The sequence below is a fragment of the Eleutherodactylus coqui genome, chromosome 1, assembly GCF_035609145.1.
Source record: "Eleutherodactylus coqui strain aEleCoq1 chromosome 1, aEleCoq1.hap1, whole genome shotgun sequence".
NCBI classification, from domain to species: domain Eukaryota; kingdom Metazoa; phylum Chordata; class Amphibia; order Anura; family Eleutherodactylidae; genus Eleutherodactylus; species Eleutherodactylus coqui.
This window is the reverse complement of record NC_089837.1, coordinates 297,044,034-297,065,615: the sequence shown is the minus strand read 5'-3', so window position 1 is coordinate 297,065,615 and position 21,582 is coordinate 297,044,034. Positions and strand designations below refer to the sequence as shown.

General features: G+C 44.8%; 2 protein-coding genes across 2 annotated transcripts; both read right to left on the bottom strand.

Moving 5' to 3' along the window:
• Positions 1-329: 329 nt before the first annotated feature.
• On the bottom strand, positions 330-8,348 carry NDUFS5 (NADH:ubiquinone oxidoreductase subunit S5). Its single transcript, XM_066573907.1, has 3 exons — positions 8,213-8,348; positions 5,346-5,563; positions 330-535 (listed from the first exon to the last, which is right to left on the bottom strand). Exons 2-3 carry the CDS (start codon positions 5,559-5,561, stop codon positions 437-439), a joined length of 315 nt encoding a protein of 104 aa, XP_066430004.1. The 5' UTR covers positions 5,562-5,563; positions 8,213-8,348; the 3' UTR covers positions 330-436.
• A 5,781-nt stretch (positions 8,349-14,129) lies between these two features.
• AZIN2 (antizyme inhibitor 2) lies at positions 14,130-21,225 on the bottom strand. Its single transcript, XM_066573893.1, has 11 exons — positions 21,075-21,225; positions 20,914-20,991; positions 19,759-19,921; positions 18,930-19,103; positions 18,655-18,827; positions 18,420-18,554; positions 17,563-17,728; positions 17,302-17,464; positions 16,294-16,406; positions 15,568-15,782; positions 14,130-14,478 (listed from the first exon to the last, which is right to left on the bottom strand). Exons 3-11 carry the CDS (start codon positions 19,855-19,857, stop codon positions 14,340-14,342), a joined length of 1,377 nt encoding a protein of 458 aa, XP_066429990.1. The 5' UTR covers positions 19,858-19,921; positions 20,914-20,991; positions 21,075-21,225; the 3' UTR covers positions 14,130-14,339.
• Positions 21,226-21,582: the final 357 nt, after the last annotated feature.

The window sequence follows — 21,582 nt, the reverse complement described above, 5'->3', positions numbered from 1 at the left end:
TCGTTAGATCCAGCGGTTTGCATGATAATTGTGCTATGTGAACATATAAATCACTGATCAGATCTTTCATGCAGACTTAATCTGTGATTGTGTAAATAGGCCGCTATTTATCTGTGAATGGCGGCCTGTTTACTGTGTATGAAAGATGGTCAGCAACAATCGTCGGCCCGCTCCACAGGACTGATCATCGCTGGGGGGCTGCCGAGCACTGAAGTGTCCAACTGTTGTCTTGTGTAAAAGGGTCTTAAGATTTGTCCAAGCTTATTTACTGGATAGAAGAAATTGGAGATGATATGTTTGTATGAAATAATGCAACATCAGCAAAGATGAGAACTGTGTGAACAGTTTAATAATATTACATAGTGTCAGCTGCGGTGCCTCCAAGTGACAACGTAGTAAGAAACAAAAAACAAGACTTGTTCCTTTCATAGTAGTATCATGGGGTATTTTTCTCCTCACTGTAGTCTGGAGCTTTGTATTTTCCTTCTTTCTCCAATTTTTCCTTCTGTTGCCTAATGGCAAGCAAGCGTTCCAGCTGTAAGAAAGACATTTTATTAAACATTTTGCAGGGTAGGGCTCACATGACAGTTTACTTTACATTATCGGCCCACCTATAATAAGCTTTACATGCATTATTTAGTGCTCTTTCTGCAAACCAGTACTGGTACTAAGCATTTTCTATTAAAATGCATATAGTGTATACAAATTAAGATCACCAAGAGGGAAAAAGTAATTATGGATAAAAGAAGAAGAGGAAGCCACATAAGGTTTAAAATTTGCTTTTAAAAACTTAGAACTAACAGCAAAGAGATGTGTCTTTCCTAACACAAGCCACAAATCACAGAGTGCAGTGAAGTATAGTATCAGATCTGCTTTCCAATACAAAGGGATATGTTTTCGAATACTTGCGCACCACTCTAAGGCCCCCTGCACACGGGCGGAAATTCCGCGGCGGGATTTCCCGCAGAATTTTCGACCGTGCCCGCCTGCATAGGATTGCATTAGATAACTCAAGCCTATGCAGACGGCCAGGATTTGTCCACGTGAAAACACACGTGGGAAACCAAATCTCGGCATGTTCTATTTCTGTGCGGGTCTCGCAGAGGCCCGCACAGAAATGTCAGTGGTGACGGGCCGGCTCCTCTCTGCGCATGCGCTGGCTGGGCAGCAGCCGGCATGCAGTGCAGAGAGTAGACAGAGGGTGCGGGTGAGCCGCAGGGCTGCACAGGGACACGGGTCCGCATCCCGCTGAGAGAATTCTTGCAGCGCGATTCGACCCGGGCATCTGCAGGCGGCCTAAAGGAAAGTCCTTCTCAAGAAGTAATGTACTGCAGCAATGCAAAAGGATCTCCTGTTAGTCATCTCTATGAAGGCCACGTCACCTTTTAGGCCTCATGTCCACTAGGAAATTTGGGCCCGCGCGGATTCTGCATGCAGAATCCCGCAATGGGACCCCTCTTTCCCGGGGACATGAGGCCTGAAAATGTAAAAAAAAAATTCTCTGTCCGGAACACTGCGGGTTCCTGTCCGTCGCGGCCGGATCTTCTTTCTCTGTGCCCGGCGGATGCGCTCGGCACGCCGGCAGCGTGTCGCACACATGCGCCGTGCACTCTTGTTTTTTTCTCTCTGAACTCCTGCTCTCCCACGACGGAGAGCAGAAATTTAGCTGCGGGTGTACCGCAGGACCGGACAGCTTCCATAGGCTTCTATGGAAGCGCGCGGGAGACCCGCAGAAAATAGAGCATGCTGCGTTTTCTCTCCCGTGCGGGAGAAAACGCAAATCCATTAAAATGCCATCCGTGGGTACAAATTACAATTTAATTGCCCGCAGATGGCTAATGGATCCCTATGGGCAAAATTGAACGCGGATTCCGCAGCGGAATCTGCAATTCAAATTTGCCAGTGGACATGAGGCCTTAGTCTTCTAGGTTGTAAAAACAGTATAGCTGTTTTCCTAATTATCTTTGTATTGATATCATCAGATATCAATACAAAAATAATCAGGAAATCCGTATCCAGGATTCACTTACAATTATAGACAAAATAGGGTCACCAGGTGAACAAGAAAATTAGGCTTGGCGATTTATCAATTCGGCCACCAAGTGCTTCCGCCTGATGCTGACCAAAGAAAGCCAAATACAGTCTTTGGCAGCATTCAGCCCAACACTCCCTGATAGCAGACCACTCCTGTTAGAGACCAATTTCCTGACAGCAGGACATGTATACTTTATATACCTACAAAGAGCACATACAGAAGAAGCTGCCCTTATCAAGCCTAAGAATTCATCCAAGAGCATTTTCCCATCTTCCTTATTTGTAAAAATTATCCAGAGGAGCTTGCATGGCCTTATAAGTCTCCTCACCCACCTTCTAGGTGTCCCCACATCCCTTCTGAGTGCTGTCCTTGGGGAGAGACTATACCATCCCCTGACCCATTCACCCCCTAGGTGTGTCCATACAGTTTTTGGGTGCTCCCCACCTATCTCCCCTGGAGATAGGGGATCCCTAGAGGTGATCCCCTATCTCCAGCTTGTCTCCTAATCAGTTGCTATCTGATAGTTAAATAGTTCGGGTAGGTTCCCACGTAGCGGAAAATGTTGTAGAATGTCTGCAATAGACATTTCGCACCATAACCACGGTGGAAAACCTGTCAAAAGTTTTGACAGGTCCTCCCATCATGGTTATGGGGCAGAATGTCTGTTGCGGACATTCCGCCATATTTCGGCTACGTGGGAACCTACTCTTAGTGATTGTCAGGAAGGGTTCTAATACTTTCAAGCACCTCTTCCCATCTATCAGTCAGTCCTGAGAGCGTAGGGAAATACGCACAGATCTTTATAGCTGATTGAGATACCAATTCTTTGTCAGGCTTGATAATAATGAACCTTGGTCTTATTTGAGCTAATGAGTTAACAAACAATGCCTCATTAATAAACGTTTATAAAACTCCTTATAGGAAATGTAATCTTTAAGTCACACGTCCTTACTGCTGAAAAGGCTATTACTGGTACTTCTGTTCTCTAATGTCCGAGGCAGAATTCTGAAAGCAATTTCTGCTTTATTAAATCTGATGAAAATCATACTAGTTTAGAAGCATTATTTCTGCCCAGCTCTGTACACCCATGAAAACCATAAAGAGCACTGCATGTAGTGGAAAACCAGCCCCAAGGGTCTGTGCCTGGAGGTAGGCCCTAGGAGAATATTTGTGTAGCGCTATTCTGGCTTTGACATGGTGCTTAGTATAATGATTCAGCCAGCAATATGCGGTCTATGCTTTACGGCTTATTCACAGAAGCGTATACTGGCCGCCGTTTTCAAGGCCAGCCGATATACGCTACCATCTGAGCCGTCTGCCTCTCTCCTCCCCTCTGGCTGTTTGCAATGGGAGGGAACTGAGGTTAGCTCCGCCCCCTCCCATTGCAAACAGCCAGAGAAGAGGAGAGAGGCAGAGAGCCGGTGAGGGGGAAGGAAGACCGCTCAGATGGTAGCGCATATCGTGCGGCCGTGAAAACAGCAGCCGATACACACTATGAATAAGCCCTTGGATTGAGATCAGCGAACACTCTACATTGCTAATTTTTTACATAAAGTTTTAAGGTTCTGAATTTCCCTCAATTCCATAAAATATTTATCTCGACACTCTTTAATTACCATGTAAGTATACATTTTAGGGAAGTGTGACAGATGCCCTTTAAAGCATATGTAACCTTTGAACAGCATTTGTCATATTATATCTAGAATTAAACAGGTTGTATGACTCAGTATCTCACATTATGACAGTGATGCTGAGGCCTCTGATTGGCTGCAGCAGTCACAAGCGTCTGTCCGGCCCGTCTACCCGGATGTCAGAGTAAGCTGTTAGCTCCTCCCAATATACGCACGTTGTTATTTTAGGCAGGGCCAAGCTAGGGGATGGGGCTTTGTTTTAAAGACAAAACCTGTTTAATAGCGCATTCAAATAAATAAAGCATTATATAGCATGTGATGGATATTAGAGATGAGCGAGCATACTCGCTAAGGACAATTACTCGATCGAGCATTGCCCTTAGCGAGTACCTGCCCGCTCGGAAGAAAAGATTCGGCGGCAGGCGGGGAGCGGCGGAGAGATCCCTCTCTCCCCCCATTCCCCCTGCTCACTGCTGCAACTCACCTCTCACCCGCGCCGGCAGCCGAACCTTTTCTTTCGAGCGGGGAGGTACTCGCTAAGGACAATGCTTAATAGAGTAATTGTCCTTAGCGAGTATGCTCGCTCATCTCTAATGGATATTAGCTTGATACATTGTTTTGTACAAGATCAAATAATCAGAAAATGTAAAGTAGAGTGTAAGTTATTTATTCTTATAGGAAATCCACTTGGACCATGTTTTGAGATATTTCTCCACCTTTCCTTCTTGCAGAAGTCTCGTTTTTTTTCCATACTGCTAAGTATGCTGATCTCGTTTAGCCATTCCCGGACGTTGGGAGGATCTGTTTCCCTCCAGTCTCTAGGGATTAGTATTTTGGTTGCGTCAATTAGGAATGGGAGTAACGAGTTCCTCTTTCCTACTATGGTCTGGAGGATTATGTTAAGCAGGAAAAATTTTAGTGAGAGTATTACTTTCTCTTCCAAAATAAGATTTAGTATCCTTTGCACTTCGCGCAGGAAAGGCTCTAGAGAGGAGCATGGAAACAGAATATGTGAGAGTGTGCCTTCCGCTTTAAGAAATCTCTAACATAGAGGGGGCATAAGAATAAATAACTGCCACTCCACAACTAAAATAATCAGCCAAGGCATACACCCCTTCAATCTGTAAGTGGATCAATAAGCAGAGCTCCTACTCTCCCCTGTTCCTGTCCCACCCCCTACCTTTGTTAATTTTATCTCACTTTTTGCAATTCGACTCATTGATGTTGCAATGCAATTTTACAGTTATGATTGTTGTGAGAGTGTTGGTGTGCTGTTACACCCGTACATCCATTCCCCTTTTTTTCCCTTCTGTAACCCCCTCAAATTTATAAATAAAGAATTTATATTAAAAAGAAGTAGAGCGTAAAATAGCCCTACTGTACAAGGACCAGAGAAAATTGTGGTGACAGCATCCTTAAAAAGCCACCCTTATAGTGGCCTAGACATCATACAATAAACCAGCCGTTTTCCTGTACACGGTCTTATACACGACAGAAGTAGATACCTAAAAGGATGCTGTGGTTATGATTGTCTAATGGGAGAGTGAAAACCATTTCTTATAGACTTGCACCCAGGTTTTTATCTATTGCTGTCCAAACCCCTCTAATTGTGCAGTACAAGTGCATTACGTCACAATTCTTCATGCCCAATGTGTCCTCTAGAGGTGCAGCTCACTCACAGTTTTGGTTCTTTGCATGCACTCAAGAAAGTCTTCATACTCCAGGTTGCACTCCCTTTTTGCTCTGATCATTCCGATGCCATGCGCACACTCTATCCAGTCTTTCTCAAAGGAATGGCATCGGCCAACGTGACGTTGAGGTTGCCCAGCGCTCTGCAGCAGCATCCATCTGTCAATATCAATCCCAAGTCTCTTCTGAAGATCAAGAAAAGGCATGGCTGTGCGGAGAGAGCATCAAGACACTGCGTTAGTATACAAAGTCAAGAAAGCACCACAAACAAGATGTTCTAGCAGGAGTATGACAGGTAGGTAGATCTCCAGGATAGAACCTTCCTTTCCGATCAGTGGGGATCCAGCTGCCAGGACCCCCTAATTCTAAGGTTTCAAGAGCTTGCACACTGTGTCCCCCCAGTTATGCCTAAACCGTGGTGCTCCCACCAAGCACATGTGCAATAATCTCATCCACTGGAACGGGGCTGTGAGCCAGTCCCCTGCACAGCAGATGGTCAGAGTGCCAAGGAGAACCTGTGGACAAAGCGCTAAAGCTGCTTGACCAATCTCAGGTTTGTGGTGGTCCGAACATACAGACCAGAATGTAATAAGATATTCTACAGATACATTACTTCCATGATGGGATTAAACCTATAGGCATAAGTAACACATTACACAAAGGGCAGGGTAAATCATGCAATTACCGTGTGCAGAAGTACCCCTGGGATCTCTGCACCCTAGCAAAGACCCCAAGAATGTGAAATCTTAAAGATTTGTAACACTTTTGACTCCACAATAGTGCATAAAAAAACGTAATATGGCCGTGAGCGCAGGGATTTTTAAGTTCCTTAGTAACAATAGCAGAAAAGAAGAGAGTGTTGGCAACAGCGGCAGATTTTACGGTGCCCTGACCGCCTGGCTCCTGAGCTTTTATCCCCTCTGGTTTATGGCCAGACTGGATCATGAAATACAACTACAATTCTTATCCCATAGACAGCAATGTTAAACACCATACTTGTCCTGGCCACTGAAAATAAATGCCATGGATTTCACCCCTTTCCACCGTGGCACTCGTTTTCAATTTTCTTCCTCACTTTCAAAAAAAAAAAATTAAAATCAAAATTAATCCTTTAAAAGTCACTGTCAATTCTGACATCAGCATTTAAATCTCCCAATCGAAGTTTGGAGGCCTCAAAAGGCACCGAACGATGCGACTGCAGGGTGCTGTTCGGTTGCCTTCTGAAAGCCCCCAGCACTGCTATGGCTGATTGCTTGTGGCATGGCTTTCTAGAATGCCTGTGAGATTGCAGTATAATACAAAACTCTGACGTACATTTACATCCTGCACCGTCTGGGTATGTATGACGAGAGATCGCGGGGCGACCTGACACCTGCGGGCAATAGCTGCAATCGGCCAATCGTGGCTGTTAACCCTTTAAATGCCACTTTCAATTTGGACAGAGGCTTTTAAATTCAGGTCAATAAAGTTTGACTATTAAAAAAAAAAAAAAAAGTAATAAAAGTTTAAGGCTGGGTTCACACAGGGCGGATTTGCTGTGGTTTGCCGTTGCGGCAAAACCACTGCGTTCGCAGTGCAAGTGTGTTTGGGCAAAAAGCTGTTCTCACAGGACGGATTTTTTCCGCACAGCCGCAGTGCGGAAATGCAACTGCGGCGCGGTTTTTCAAGATGCAGCATGTCCGTTCTGTCTTTTCCGCAGCGCTTTTTTGTCCATAGACCTCTATGGATGCACCAAAATACGCGGCAAAAAGTAAAAAAAACGCTGTGGAAATAAACGCTTGCGGATTTATCCACAAGACAAAAATAACGTTTGTAGCGATTTTGCTGCAACAGGAAAAATGCAGCAGAACCGCAACAAATCCGCCCTGTGTGAACCCAGCCTAAGTGTAGAAATGCACTTTTTCAGTCATCCTGTCACACAGAAACAAAAAGGCAATAAAAAGCGATCAAAAAGTCGTATGTATTACGAAATGGTAAAAACAAACTACAGGATGTCCCGCAAAAAATGACCCCTCACACAACTACGTTGACGGAAAAAAAAGTTATTGCACGCAGAAGATGGCGGTAGAAAATAATTTTTAAAAATTAAAGGTCTTTGAAAAAAAAATAAAAGTAGTACAGCAGAAAATAAAAACTACACAAGTTTGGTATCGTAGTAATCGTACTGACCCATAGAATAAAAATATCAGGTCGTTTTTGTTGCAGTTTGTGCGCCGTAGAAACAGAACGTAGTGAAAGATGGTGGAATGGTACATTACATTAAAGAAGAAGCCTGAAGAAGAACCCTGCGTTGGTTCGCAAGCTCGCTATTATTACATCATGTATTTTTGTTAGCCATTAAAAGGTATCATATCTACAAGATTACTTGGTTTCTCTTGCTGAAAACAATCGCATTACATTAAATAACACCATTGAAAAATACAACTCGTCCCGCAAAAAAAAGCCCTCATACAGCGACATCGATGAATAAATAAGAAAGTTATGATTTTTTTAAACGGGGGGGGGGGGAACTAAAATTAAGGGGAAAAAAAAGGGGGTTGGTCCTTAGGGGGTTAAGCTTTCACACACTTCCCATTGACTGCTGTATATATACACTACACATGAATATATATATATATATATATATATCCGGGGGGGGGGGGGAGGAGAGCATTCAAAACAGAATCGCTGATGAAGAGGTCTGATCATTTAAGAAGGAAGCACTGGTAGTTGAGGGGTTAATGGTGCTGCACCCCGCAGGACTGTGACGATCCCCGCTCCGTCCAGCACCGGGTCGCACTGTTACACGGACAGCTTCCAGAAACAGTTATACCAGTGTAAGACCGCTAATACAACCCTACAGAAATCAAGTGGTCACCTGTAAGGATCCGGACGTCCTCTAACCCTGCTGCTTTACGGCACTGGCAGCCGTAGAGTGACTGTCACGTGACAAACAAACGAGCCACCATATTTAATTCGGGCACAGACAAACGTTGTTCATTTGCGTAGGACTGTAGCAGAAAATCACTCCATAATATATAGTGTTTGTCTGCTAGTCTCCTGTGTAATATGATGGTTATATGAATGCAGATTGCCGGGAATAAACTCGCTCCTCATGAGATATACGTGTATGGTTTTACTGCAGCGCCACCTGCCGATCGGAAGAACGAGGTGCTACTATGTTACTTCTGTCTGAGACAATGGAGACATGTATGGGACCTCGTTTAAGAAAAAAAACACTCTTAACAGTAAACCTGTAGCCCATAGCAACCAGATAGAGTAGCTTTAATTTTTCCACTGTATTTGAAAAAAAATGAAAGCTGATTGGTTGCTATGGGCAACAAGAACACAATTACTGATAGACTGTTTTGATGAATGAGGCTCATGAGGTTGCCTATTAGCTTGCAGGCGTGTCTATGTCCTCAGCTACAAGCAAACGATGTCACGATCAGTGCTGTGTGTCATGGAGACTGCGCAGGACTGATGGACTGCACTGCCCCCTAGTGGTGTTATCTCGGTAGTGCTGACTTCAATGATGTCCCTCTTTTCCCCTCTACTCCCTGTCCCCCATTTTAGTTTTGGTTCCCAGAACTGTGAAGGTGACAAGTGGGTTCTCCCCACTGCTCACCCTCAATAGGTGGCATCAGACCTGAGCGACAGTGAGTAGTAAGAACCTCCCACCTGACACATTCACATGAGACTCCAAGAGTCCGTATGGAAAAACAGAAGGAACATTTGGCTTTTTGGCAGCCAGATAGTCATAGCATATCCTAGTGATACATCACCATTTTCTAAAATGGGAAAGCACAGTGGTGGATTCAGGCGATTCTACCAAGCCAGTTTTTTAAATTAACAGGGAGAGTTGGGATCCCAATCCTCTCTTAAGTTAACTGTAACACGTCCTCAGGGCTTATTCAGACGACCGTATATCGGCCAGGTTTTCAGGCCCAGCTGATATACCCTTTCCCTCTCTGCAGAGGGAGGAGACGGGCCGGGTTGGGAGCAGTGCACTAAGCTCCTGCCCCCTCGCCACTATTTGCAGTGGGAGGGGGTGGGGTGGAACTTAGCTCCGTCCCCGTCCCGGCCCTCCCATTGCAAACAGTGGCGAGATGCGGAGAGGGGGCAGGAGCTCAATGCACTGCTCCCAACCTGGCCCGTCTCCTCCCCCTGCAGAGAGGGACACTGTATAGACTCGGCAGATATATGGACGTGTGAATAAGCACTTAAGGCCGGTCTCACACGGACCCGTTTCAATCTGTATGGATGGATATGGCGGCTCACCGTTGGATATGTGCAGTACAGATTTTTTTTTCCAAATCACTGTTTTTCCCGCTAGGCAATGACACGGATACCCGTAATGTTAATTATGGATGGGCCATGGGTCGTCTGTGTGGAATCCGCAAGAAAATAGAACATGCTGCGATTTAATTTCTTCAAGTGGAAATCGCATTCGCTGTCCACTCATGTGAGTGGACCTTCAAATGTTCTATTTCTTGAATGAATGCGGAATACCGTGGATCATCCGCACGGGTAACGATCGCGTATTCCGCAATTTAAATCCGGTCGTGTGAGATTCAAATGGCTGTCAGCAACATTGCAAGAAGCCATGCTCAGCGCTCATTGAAGCGTACAGGGTACAGAGCTGGGCTAGTTCCAGCCAGTAACAGCTCCATGAAAACTGATGGGCAGGGGTGCCAGATGCTGCTCCTTGCTGATCTTTTATTAATTTGTCCAATTACTGGACAATACCTTGGAAGACCCCTTTAATATGCAATATTCATTATGATCAGTCACAAATGAGGTCTTTGTTTTCATGGGATCAAACACTTTTGTTTCCATCCAAAGGCTGAAAAACATCTAGTCTTGCTATGAATACAATTGTATCCATTCTAGAAAATGCTTTGTGAACTTAGCAGCTTGGCCTCTAGATAGATACATTTTAGCTGACATTGGGTTTTTAGCCTCCACAAGTTAATAAGAATGTAGAGTGAAGATCATGAAAATAGTATGGAAACAAAATATATCAGAATATTGCAGCATTTTTCATTATGTGGTGTTTAAACTGGAAAACACCTTTAGGGCTCTCACTGGCATATGCTGCTATGTATTATGCACATGTAGTGTGCAGTATTAATCTCACATTGTCTTCAGCCTTACACACAGTGTACAAAAAAAAAAAAGAAAAGATTGCAGCATGCACTATCTTGGCACATATTACACACCAAGATAGTGTATGGGGATTGTCAGCACACGTCATTGCATACTTGCTGCGGCGTTCAGCAACGTCCGCTTGTGTGAGACTCCCTAATGCAAGATCCAATGGTGCAGATTTTCCTAGGTTTTCACTGCAAAATCTGCATGTGGCTTTGTTGCAGAATTCAACCTTTAGGCCTCATGCTCACGGTCGTGTCGGACTCACTAGCGGAATATCGCAGCGGAGTCCGGCGCCCCCCCCCCAAAACCCTCACTCACCTCCTGGATCCACGGTGTTATTCCTGTCTCTCGAGCATGCGAGGTACAGCGCATGACGCGTCGTCAGTGTGGGATGACGCAGCCGGTGGGGGCACGTATTCATGCAATACTTCTGCTGTGCTACAGTGGAAGTATAGCGTGATGGCTGGCTTCCATTGACTATAATGGAAGCCGGACATGTGAATTCCCGCGGCAATTAGAGCATGCCACAGTTTCTTTCACGCTGCGGAATTCAGCAGCATGAACATTGAGCCATTTGGTTCAAAAGAACCTAATAACTGTGGCATTACACCGTGGATGTCCACCACATAAAACGTGGCAGAAATCCGTCTGTGGGCATTAGCCCTTAGGCTGGGTTCACATGGGGCGTAATTACCATGGAATTTCCGTGCAGCCTTTCTACACAGAAATTCTGTCTGTGGCTTTTTATCCCCGGATTAGCCAGCAAAGTGGATGAGATTTTGCAAAAATCTCATCCACACGCTGCGGCCAAGCCACATTGAAATTGACATTATGTGAGAAATTCAAATACACGGCATGTCAATTCTTTCCCAGTTTCCTCAGCGGCCTCTCTCCTTTCTATGGGGAGAGACGGCTGCAGCAGAATGCAGGCAGCGAAGCTGCTCCAAAGTCCATGGCGAAAGGCTGCGGGTTTTGAAGCTACATTTCTCCCACAGAAATCTTGTGGTATTTTCATGCGCTCAGTCCATGAGATTTCCACGGGATTTCGATCGCTGTAACCCCAGCCTTTAGGGCCCCTTCACACATGCACAAAATACTTATATAAGCGCGACACATTTGCACATAAAATTTACTTTTTGCACTTGCAGGGCCAGTTCATATGGGCTCCGGATACACCTGCCATGATTTTAAAGGTTGTTTTTGCCTAAGGAGTTCCAGATGTGTTAGTCAGCAGAATTGCGCAGCATATTGGGCATTTGTGCACCTCCCATAGACTTCTAGACTTGAACATCTATTTTCTTTTTTTGCGTGCCAAGAGAATTAACCCATTTAAATAGCTTATCGAAAGGGGTCCTTAAACTAGAGAAAAAAAAAAGGGCCAAATAGGCAATGAAAATACACACCATAAATTGACAAGTTGTTGATTTAATATCCACTTTATGGATTGTAGGATCTACAATATCCCAGCTTACCCAGCCAGCGTGGCTGTACCTTCTCATTGCCCTTTACACGGGACAATAGTTAGCTAAATGACCACACGTGCTGCCGTCACCACTAAGGTAGTGCTCAGAGCATTTAGACAGACTTTGCCGCTGCATCACTGGCTTCTTGCTCAGTACGTTGCCTTACATTTGATGCGCTGTGCCTTTACACAGAATGAGAGGCCAACGATAGATTTTATGCTGCAATGATGACTTGAAATGAATAGTAAGTGATCTTTCTTGCATTTACACTGCACGATGATTGCTCAAATTCATGAGCTTCAACAAATCGAGCAATAGTTGTGCAAGTGGAGCAATCACTGGAATAAAGAGGGAGCTTTGCCTCCAAAACAAAAACTGTATTACTGTACAGAGTGACAGCTGGCAATTGGCTGGGGTCCCAGGGCCGTTGACCCCCCATCGATCAACTATTAATTACCTATGCCATGGACAAGTAAAGAATTTTACAGATCTAGAAAACTCCTTTAGGCCTTATTTCACACAAATGGTCATCGCTGCCATTATAAAATGGTTGAACATTGCGAGCATCTGAAGACAGCTTTTGAGCGATAATTGTTGTCTAAATGGGCCCTTAATGTGCAGCTTCATTTAATTTGCATTCTGTGGGAATTGTGGAACTAGGGTGGTGCTCAAGTTGCCCCTTAGGGTGCATTTACGCGATCTTATAATCGGCTGGGTTTTCACGCCCAGCCGATATACGGCGTCCCCTCTCTGCAGGGGGGAGTAGGCTGGAAGAGCCGGGAGCAGTGCACTAAACTCCCGCCTCCTCTCCACCACCTTTCAACTATTTTCAATGGGAGGGGGCAGAACTAAGTTCCTGGATGTAGCTCCACCCCCTCTTATTGAAAATAGTTGCGAGGGGCAGAGAGGAGGCGGGAGCTCAGAGCACTGCTCCCGGCTCTTCCAGCCTCCTTCTCCTGCAGAGAGGGACGCCGTATATTGGCTGGGTGTGAAAACCCAGCCGATATACACGATTGTCTGAATGCACCCTTAGTTTGGGTTTCAGAACTTGTCAAGTATGAAATAACCACATCTAAAAGCTTTATTTCTACTAAGTCCATCACCTCATGCCAGATCAATAGCATTATGACCGCTTACAGAGCACTATGTATGTTCAAGGTGGTCTCCACACAGGTACAATGCATCGAAGTAATATACTCCTTGTCTGCAATACACCCTTTTTAACCAGGGCCTGCAAAACAGTACTTGCCAATTGTGTATGCAACTTGATTAGGCTCCACGATTAGGTTGATCTAAGGCTACCTATACAAGCGAGTGTGTTGTCAGGCTGAGACGCTCATCCCAATATTGTGCTTGTCAACATGACTTTTCATAGCAAACACACCTCCCATCAGGTAAAGTAGCCTTCAGCTGCATCGGAGGATTGGCAAGTATTGCCCATTGCTTAACGATGTGTTTAACTGTTGTGAGGGGTTAATTCTGGTATATGCTCTTAAATAGAGAAAGATAAGGGTATTTCACAGAATAATTATGTGTTTATAATCTGCATCTTCTTCTGCTAAAGGTTTAAGCTTAACTGCAAATACGTGTAAGGGCTGACGCTTTTAAAATGGACCACAAAGACTCCATTTTGTCTCTTCGCGTGTCTGCTATAATACTAATTATATATATATATATATATATATATATATATATATATATATATATATATATATAGTATTAATTTCAACTCTCACTTGAGAAATATGTTAGATTTCAGTTAGAATGATCCACCTGGAAATATTAATTGGATTACCGCTAGGTTTCTGTCCTGTTCTTATCTATAGATAATTCTTGTTGAAAGTTACTAACAAGCTTACAGGAATGTACCTCCCGATTAACACCTACACAGAGGAGGACATACTGATAAGAGGCTGAGATGTTTTAAATCAATATATGTGCTTATTAATTTTAATTCTATCTGGCATAAAGCCACTCGCTTCATAGAACCATATAAAAATTTAGTACATTGTACAACAAACAGGCTTTTCTTTGGTTAACACATACGGTGTGGTGTCCATTGAACTCCTCCGAGTATACTCGCATGTTCAACTGATTGGGAAGCAGACAGCATCAGCTGACAGGTCCCCTTGTGACCCCCCCCCCCCCCCAACCCTCAGAAAATAAGTGTACAGGTAATAAAAAACAAATAATTTAATATAAGTACAATTTCAACATCACATGAATACTTTAGTAACACAATAACTTAAACCAAAGATTTTCTGAGAGGGATTTTATGTTGCATACTTTAAAACAAGGCAAAGATTGGTCCCACATGCTGGGCAGAACAAAGAATAAAACCATTTACAGCATTTCGGTATTTCTACAAGACATTCAGAATGTAGAAGCTTAGATGATCCGGGTTGGTGCAAATGCAGGATTTAAGCAGAGAGAATCAGAGATCTCCCAGCCGCAGGACACTGGTGGACAAGCGTTTTCCTTCTCTTCAACTTGATGTAATCCTTTCTGCAGCAACTGAACAGCCTCCCTGAAAACAAAGAACAAATGAAGATTTGGTTCACTTCAATAAAACCTGGCCAGTATCCCTTCTAAGACTAAATATACATTGGGATTCTGCTGGCTTAAGACTTACATTACAAACAATTCTCTACTAGCAGTGATCGACTACTGCAATAGATGGCAAGCCTCAGTAGGATTATGAATATATCAGTGACGGGGCAGACAGTTCCAAGAAGGCTGGCTGACAAGGAGCTAATGTTCGTAGACACTGGCAAGTTTGTAAAAGGGGTATAGCTTCACAGGAAAGGAGGCAAAGACTACACTTTTGCCCAAAAAAATATTGGTGCAAAGTTGGTCATAAAACCAAGCCAACTAGTAGGCAGTTAAACAATAAAACACACACTAAGGCTGCATTCCCACGAACGTATATCAGCTCGGTTTTCACACAGAGCCGATATAAGTCCTCATGTGCAGGAAGGTTTCCTGCTCCTGGCTCTTCCATCCTCCCCTTCCTGCAGATGAGGACGATGTATATCGGCTCGGCATGAAAACCGAGCCGATATACGTTCGTGGGAATGCAGCCTAACAATGCATTCAGACGACCGTATATTGGCCGGGTATTCACCCCGGCCGATATATGGCGTCTCTTTGCAGGGGGAGGAGGCTGGAAGAGGCGGGAGCAGTGCTCTGAGCTCCTGCCCCCTCTCTGCACCATTTGCAATGAGAGGAGGTGGGATGGGGCAGACCTAATTCATGCCATTTAGCCCCACCCCCACCCCACCTCCTGTCATTGCAAATAGTGCAGAGGGGCAGGGAGGGGGTGGAGAGGATGCAGAGAGGGGGCGGGAGCTCAGAGCACTGCTGCCGGATCTTCCAGCCTCCTCCCCCTGCAGAGAGAGACGCCGTATATCGGGCGGCGTGAATACCAGGCAGATATACGGTTGTCTGAATGCAGCCTAAAAAGTGTCAGATTTATCATTCGACACGCACTGATAAACCAATGCTTTAAGACATTTAAGTTTGTGCTGTTCAATTAGCCAGTATTAGTAAAATTGTCACATAATTCTTTGGCTACTAAATCTTATTCAAAAGACTTTTCACATTTCTTAAGTCTTACCAGGCTGCCCGTGGCATTGCATAGTAAATGCGGGATTGTTGAAAGCCATTGAAGGTAGAGGAAGCTGCTATTGTGTAGGCTCCCATGTTCTCAAACAGGAGCCAGTCCCCAACTTGAAGCTCTGGTAGCTGAAGATGCTCAGCGATCTGATCCAAGCCATCACAGGTTTGTCCCCATAAGCTGCTGTTGTACAACGGCTTATCTGGAGAAGGTTTCTGAAGGGACAGCAAGCAAGACTTAGTTGACAATAAAGTAAAAGGAGAAATATTCATGAGCTATAATGTGAGGTGTTAACTACACATGTTCACTGAAAAGTAACATCAATGTACTATCTAAATAATGAAACCAATCTCTACAATGTCACTAGTGCAAACTGGCAAAAAGGAAATTAGAAAAAAAAAAAAAAAAGTTACAACTTGCACTAAGTTTATACCAACATTAACTAGTGCTAATAAATAAATATGAATATGGTTTACACTTCACAGTACATATTTATACCCAATCATTAAATACACTGTTGGACATTTATATATCTGTCCACAGATTGTGTGGGATTGCAGCTCAGCTCATTTACTTCAATGGATGCTAGCTGTAGTACCAGCTACAGCCCATAAGACAAGCGAGGTTTGTAGAAGAAAGTTTTTTGTAAACCCAAGTGACCCAGTTCATACAGACTTCACACATCTGAATATTTTACATGGATACATGTTTTTTGTTCAACTGTACCTTGTGAAGAATGGGTTTGGGATGAGCATGGTCAAAGAAGATACAGTTAAAAGACCCATAAACGCCATCATTGATGTAATACATGATATTCTTGTAAGGGCAGGTTTCTTCGTCTAAAGAGATGAAAAAAAATAAGAAAATAAATAAACTGAAGTGTATACATTAAAGTATAAACAGGAGTGGATAGTAGGAGTCAATGCTATTGCCATTTAGACAGGCAATGAAAATAGGCAGGTTGTACATATCCCATGGAGGAGGGGAGGGAGGTTAAGAATATGCAAATGTGGTCTGCCATTTTTGGTTCCCTTGAAGCTGGGTTGTTAATTTTCACAGAGGGCCACATCAGCCTTATGGTTACCTTCAAAGGGCTGACTAATTGTAAGCCTGTACAGTAATAGTGAACCCCATTGTGGCCACAGTAGTAATAAGTGAGTCCCATAGTACGGCAGAGGTTGGTTTGAAGAGGTTAGTGGTCATAGACTCTGCACTGACGCTGTATGGGAGATGCAGGCAGGGCGAGTGGAATGCTAGTTAGGTTGCTGTGTGGCACCAGCTGACCAGATTTGGCCTGCAGGCCATAAGTTTGACATGTGATTCAAACCACACCCACATTCAGAATAAACTGTCAAATCCGTACATGAGGCCCACCACTATCTGGCCATATGACTTAGGTGGCATTTATCACTGAAGTCCCTCTGTAGGCCAGATCCAAATTTTTAGGTCCTCTACACCCCCTCCCCACCCTCCATAGACTTCTATGGGCACTATTATTGTTTACGAGAGACTTCATATAAGACAGGCATCGGACAGCAAAGACTCCTAGTGGCCAGCACTTGAGGAATTTTACAGGACAGAAGTTATTTTAGGTAAATAACAGCACTTTTGCAAGTTATCACATCAGCTCTTCTATTAACACATGGTGCATGGACCATATAATAGACAATTTGCATCAGCAATGAATGCTGCTGAAAGCTTTTGCATCAAGGCAACCCTGATTGTGATACATACCATCTGATCCAGAGCTGTCCAAGAGCACTTCCTTTTTAGCGATGATGTTTACAGCCAGGGAGAAAGCAGAGGCTACATAGTATCTTCCAGGTTCAGCAATGATCTGCACAGCTGAGCCTTCTGGGAAATATAGATCTAGTGCCGGATTTATCACAGCTGCAATCTGTTTGAGAAAGACATGCTCAGTTACTACTCCACCAATATAAACATAGCCAGAGTATGCGCTCCAATTCCATCTATTGCTAAAGCATATATTCTTACCTCTTCGAAACGAATTTTTGAGTCATCTGTCCCAGGGAAGCCTCCTCCAATATCCAACAGCCGCATCTTGTAACCAAACTCTGATGCCATTTCAAAAACCAGCCTGGCATCTGATATGGATTGCACATATGCCTTGGGATCACTACAGCCGCTACCCACGTGGAAACTGAAATGACATTCAAGCTTTAGCTACAAGCTAATTTAAAAACACACAAGTTAAATTGTGTTGAGAAGTCAGTGTTTAGTCCGACTATAAGGCCTACTGCACACGGACGGATTTCCGCCGCGTAAACATGGCGTTCCACTGAAGCCACCGGGTTCTATTGAACCTAATAGCTCAATGTACATGCTGTGGAATTCCGCAGCATGTCCTATTTGCTGCGGGTATACGTGCGGACGGCTTCCATTGTAGTCAATGAAAGCCAACTGTCACGCTATACTTCTGAAGTATAGTGTGAATACACGCCGTGCCCACCGTGTCATATGACATTGCCGGCGCATCAGGCGCTGTGCTGCGCATCGGAGCGTCATGCCGGACTTCGGGCAGCGGATCCGTAGCCAAGTATGGGGTCAAGTTTATATGTCTTTAGGGTGCACATACATTGTAGCTACCAGCCCAGGTAGCACATGCGTTTTACCACTGGGCAGCACTTGTAGTTGCCACTAATTCCATTGCCAAGTAGTTAGAGCCCAGCAGTTTTAGTAAAACACATGCACTACTTAGGACTGGGATGAGCCAGGTACAGGCACCCCAATGGGTAATGCATGCTACCATCACAAAACATACAATGACAGCCTTGTTGGGGGTAACTGTACTTAAGTATTAAACAATCTGTATTCATGGAATTACAACTTACCTAACACCAATTACATCAACGCTTAAATTCTTAGCCATTTCAAGAAGGCGGCGGCAGGATTTTAAGGAAGCCCCAAATTTCACACTAAGGCGGGAAGACGACTTGGAGTCATCTGTTGCTATGCGAAGTACCATTCTATGAACAGTAAACATCATTAAGCATCAGTTCAAAAAAGAAAAAAATTATATATTAATCCTACACTCAACAAAAGGTTTCCATGGCAACATGTACATACTTAGCATTTGGGTGGCTTCGTGACACTTTGGACAGCTCCACTTCATTGTCGAAGGTCATCATCTGGACTCCATTCTTAGCAGCAAACTTAATCTGGGATATCTGCTTACACGGGTTGGCATAAATTATGTTTTCTGGCTTCACACCTATGTTCTGGACTAACTCCATTTCTGTCTACAGGAAGACAAATAGACTAGTGTTACACAGGTCCAGTTTTGGGGAATCTTTGCAGATTACAGTGAGGTACAGCCAAGACTGTAAAGCATCTGTCCTTACTTTGCTGGCGCAGTCAAATCCTGCCCCCAGTTCTGCCAGGACTTGGACTACACCTCTGCTGCTGTTACACTTCACGGCATAGAAAGGCTTCACACGTGGAAGAGCTTTAAGGAAACGCAGATGCTTCCTCACGACATCCCCCAAATCCGCAACAAAGAAAGCATCCCTGTCATCCTGAAAAATGCAGAGAAAGCAGCAATTAGTGTAGGACAGAGTACATTTTCCTTAATGTTTTAACTTGTAGACTAGCGAACCCCTTCCTGACAGTACAAGTGTATCAAACATCAAAAGAAATGGTCAGAGTTGGCTCAGTAACCAAGTCGACCCCAGGTGATGGCTATGTTATACGGCCAGAGGTGGGAAGCTCCCTCTGTCCCTCAAAGGGCTGAAGCTAAACTCAAGTAAGAACTATGTCCTTTCCTCAGGCCACTAACATCACAGTCATTTACTTGTTGGGTGGCAGGTCAATTCCATGCAAGCAGATGGATGGAGCTGCTGAACCACGTAAAGCGGCTATGAAATAGATAGTACTGTGCAGTGAAGAGCACAAGGCACTTGCCCAAATGCTGCAGCCCCTTCAAATAGCTCATCAAGGGTGGTCCCAGACCAAATATTAATGGTCTAACCTCAGGGCAAGCCATCAATACTTTAGTCCTGGAAAGCCCCTTTAAAGAGACATTTCTCTGTCAGGGATTATGAACAAATGACCTGCCCAGATGTACCATTATATGACAGTCAAACTGCTTGTACTGCCATGCCAGCCAGTGTTGGAGCAGTATACAGGTGCTCAGTCTGTTCATCCATTACCCCAGAAAGCGAAGATACTTACAGTCTGAGAGACGTCATTAATGATTTCCTCCATCAAGTCTCTGGCCATGAAGCCTTCCTCCACCATGATAAAGTCAGATTCCTGGATGTGCCTCTGCATTTTTGTGTCCTACTAGGGGCCCACGGACCACTCCAAGTTATGCTGTTTGTAAGTATGCAACAAGCTGAAATCAAGAATGGAAACAGGACTGAGAATACAGACTAAATAAGTCCTATCCCAAGTTTAACCCCTCCCAACAGCCACAAAAAAAAAAGTCATATGTAACCCATAATAGTTCAAATAGAAGGCCGCTCTCACATGCATTTGCAGCATTTTTGAATACATTGTACAGGATTTAACGCACCCCATCACTGTGATAGCTCTTTAATGCACTGCATCATCTAACACAGGTCTGCGAAACCCCACTGAAATCAATGGAGGCATTGAACCGCGATTAGCGCGGCATTGGAAACCGTAAAAGTCAGGCTACGTAAGAGCAGCCTAAGGACTAATTCCCACGTTTTACGCGGCGGAAATCCACGGCATTTCACTGCAGCTATTAGGTTGTATTGAACCTAATAGCTCAATGTACATGCTGCGGAACTCCACCACATGAAATTACCCGCGGCATGTCCTATTTGCTGCGGGAGTACGCACGTACGGCTTCCATTGTAGTCAATGGAAGCCACCCGTCACACTAAACATAGCGTAAATACGTACCCCGCCCACCACGTCATGTGACACCGCTGGCACATCATGCGCTGTACTGCGCATGCACACCAGAGTGTAATGAGGGACTTCGCGCAGCAGATCCAGATGCAAGTATGGGGTCTTCGGCAGGGGGGGGGGGGGGGGGGGGGGTGTATGCTGTGACAGACTCAGGAGCCCATCACGGCGGTGTGCATAAGGGTTTCACTGCACTGGGGATTCTGCTTCATCTTCTGGTACTTTGAGCCCGATCTGTGACAACCTTCAACTGAAGATTCCATCGCAGATGTGAAGCCGGCCTTATAATACAAACAGCAACATTGTACAATTCATGCCGACATGAAGGATAAGACAGGGCGCAGAGCATGAGGCCCATCCGGGTATAGATGGGATGTGCCCGGCCTGTGTGCAGGCAAGGCAGTGCTAGCAGTCAGCCACGGTCCCCCCGGAAGGCTGCACCCTCCTTACCTCCTATCAGAAGGCCCACGGAGGCGCTCCTCGCAGAGCAGCGCTGGTGTTGTCGCCGCTGCTGGCGTGCTGGGAACTCTGCAAGAAGAACAGACAGCAATGAGAACGAGCACTGCGGCGGAGAGGAGATGCCGCGGCCATCATCATCACCCTCGCCTCACCTTAACACGCATTTACACGGCCGCTTCCCATGAGATGGCAGCAGAACAGCCGGAGAATCAACCTCAGCGCGGGGGCTTCTAGCTCTCTTCTCGCTCAGCCGCGCATCCCCTTTATATAGTGATGGCGCCTCCGGTGATGTCACGTGTCGCCAGGCAACACCGCATTCTTTGAATCCCGTCTGGCCACGCCCCACTCCCACTACGTCATACTACAAGGAGTCTTGGGAATATCCCTCTTCTCATAGCACGAGACCATGACTAATGATGCAATTACCCGTAAATTGTCACGTGGGGTCATCTGATGTATAAGGTCAGAGATCCTTTATAGGAACATACTGGAGAACTGCTTAACTAACAATTACCCAACACACTAATACTAAAACAATTGCTTTCTCTGGTCTGTAAATAACAGAACAGACAGCAGCGGGGAGTTCCACATCCTCTGCAGACCACAGATTACATACTCATCTATATAGCTTTCTGAGGGGAACCCCAGACAGAAGTGGGG

Bases quoted from the DNA above. Each gene is read 5' to 3' on its own strand.
- AZIN2 (XM_066573893.1), bottom strand. From the start codon at position 19,857: ATGCAGAGGCACATCCAGGAATCTGACTTTATCATGGTGGAGGAAGGC. The intron at 19,104-19,758 runs GTAAGTATCTTC...TGCATTTTTCAG, and splicing joins TTAATGACGTCTCTCAGACT to GATGACAGGGATGCTTTCTT. The intron at 14,479-15,567 runs GTAAGACTTAAG...CTTTGTTTTCAG, and splicing joins GCAATGCCACGGGCAGCCTG to GGAGGCTGTTCAGTTGCTGC.
- NDUFS5 (XM_066573907.1), bottom strand. From the start codon at position 5,561: ATGCCTTTTCTTGATCTTCAGAAGAGACTTGGGATTGATATTGACAGA. The intron at 536-5,345 runs GTGAGTGAGCTG...TCTTTCTTACAG, and splicing joins GCATGCAAAGAACCAAAACT to CTGGAACGCTTGCTTGCCAT.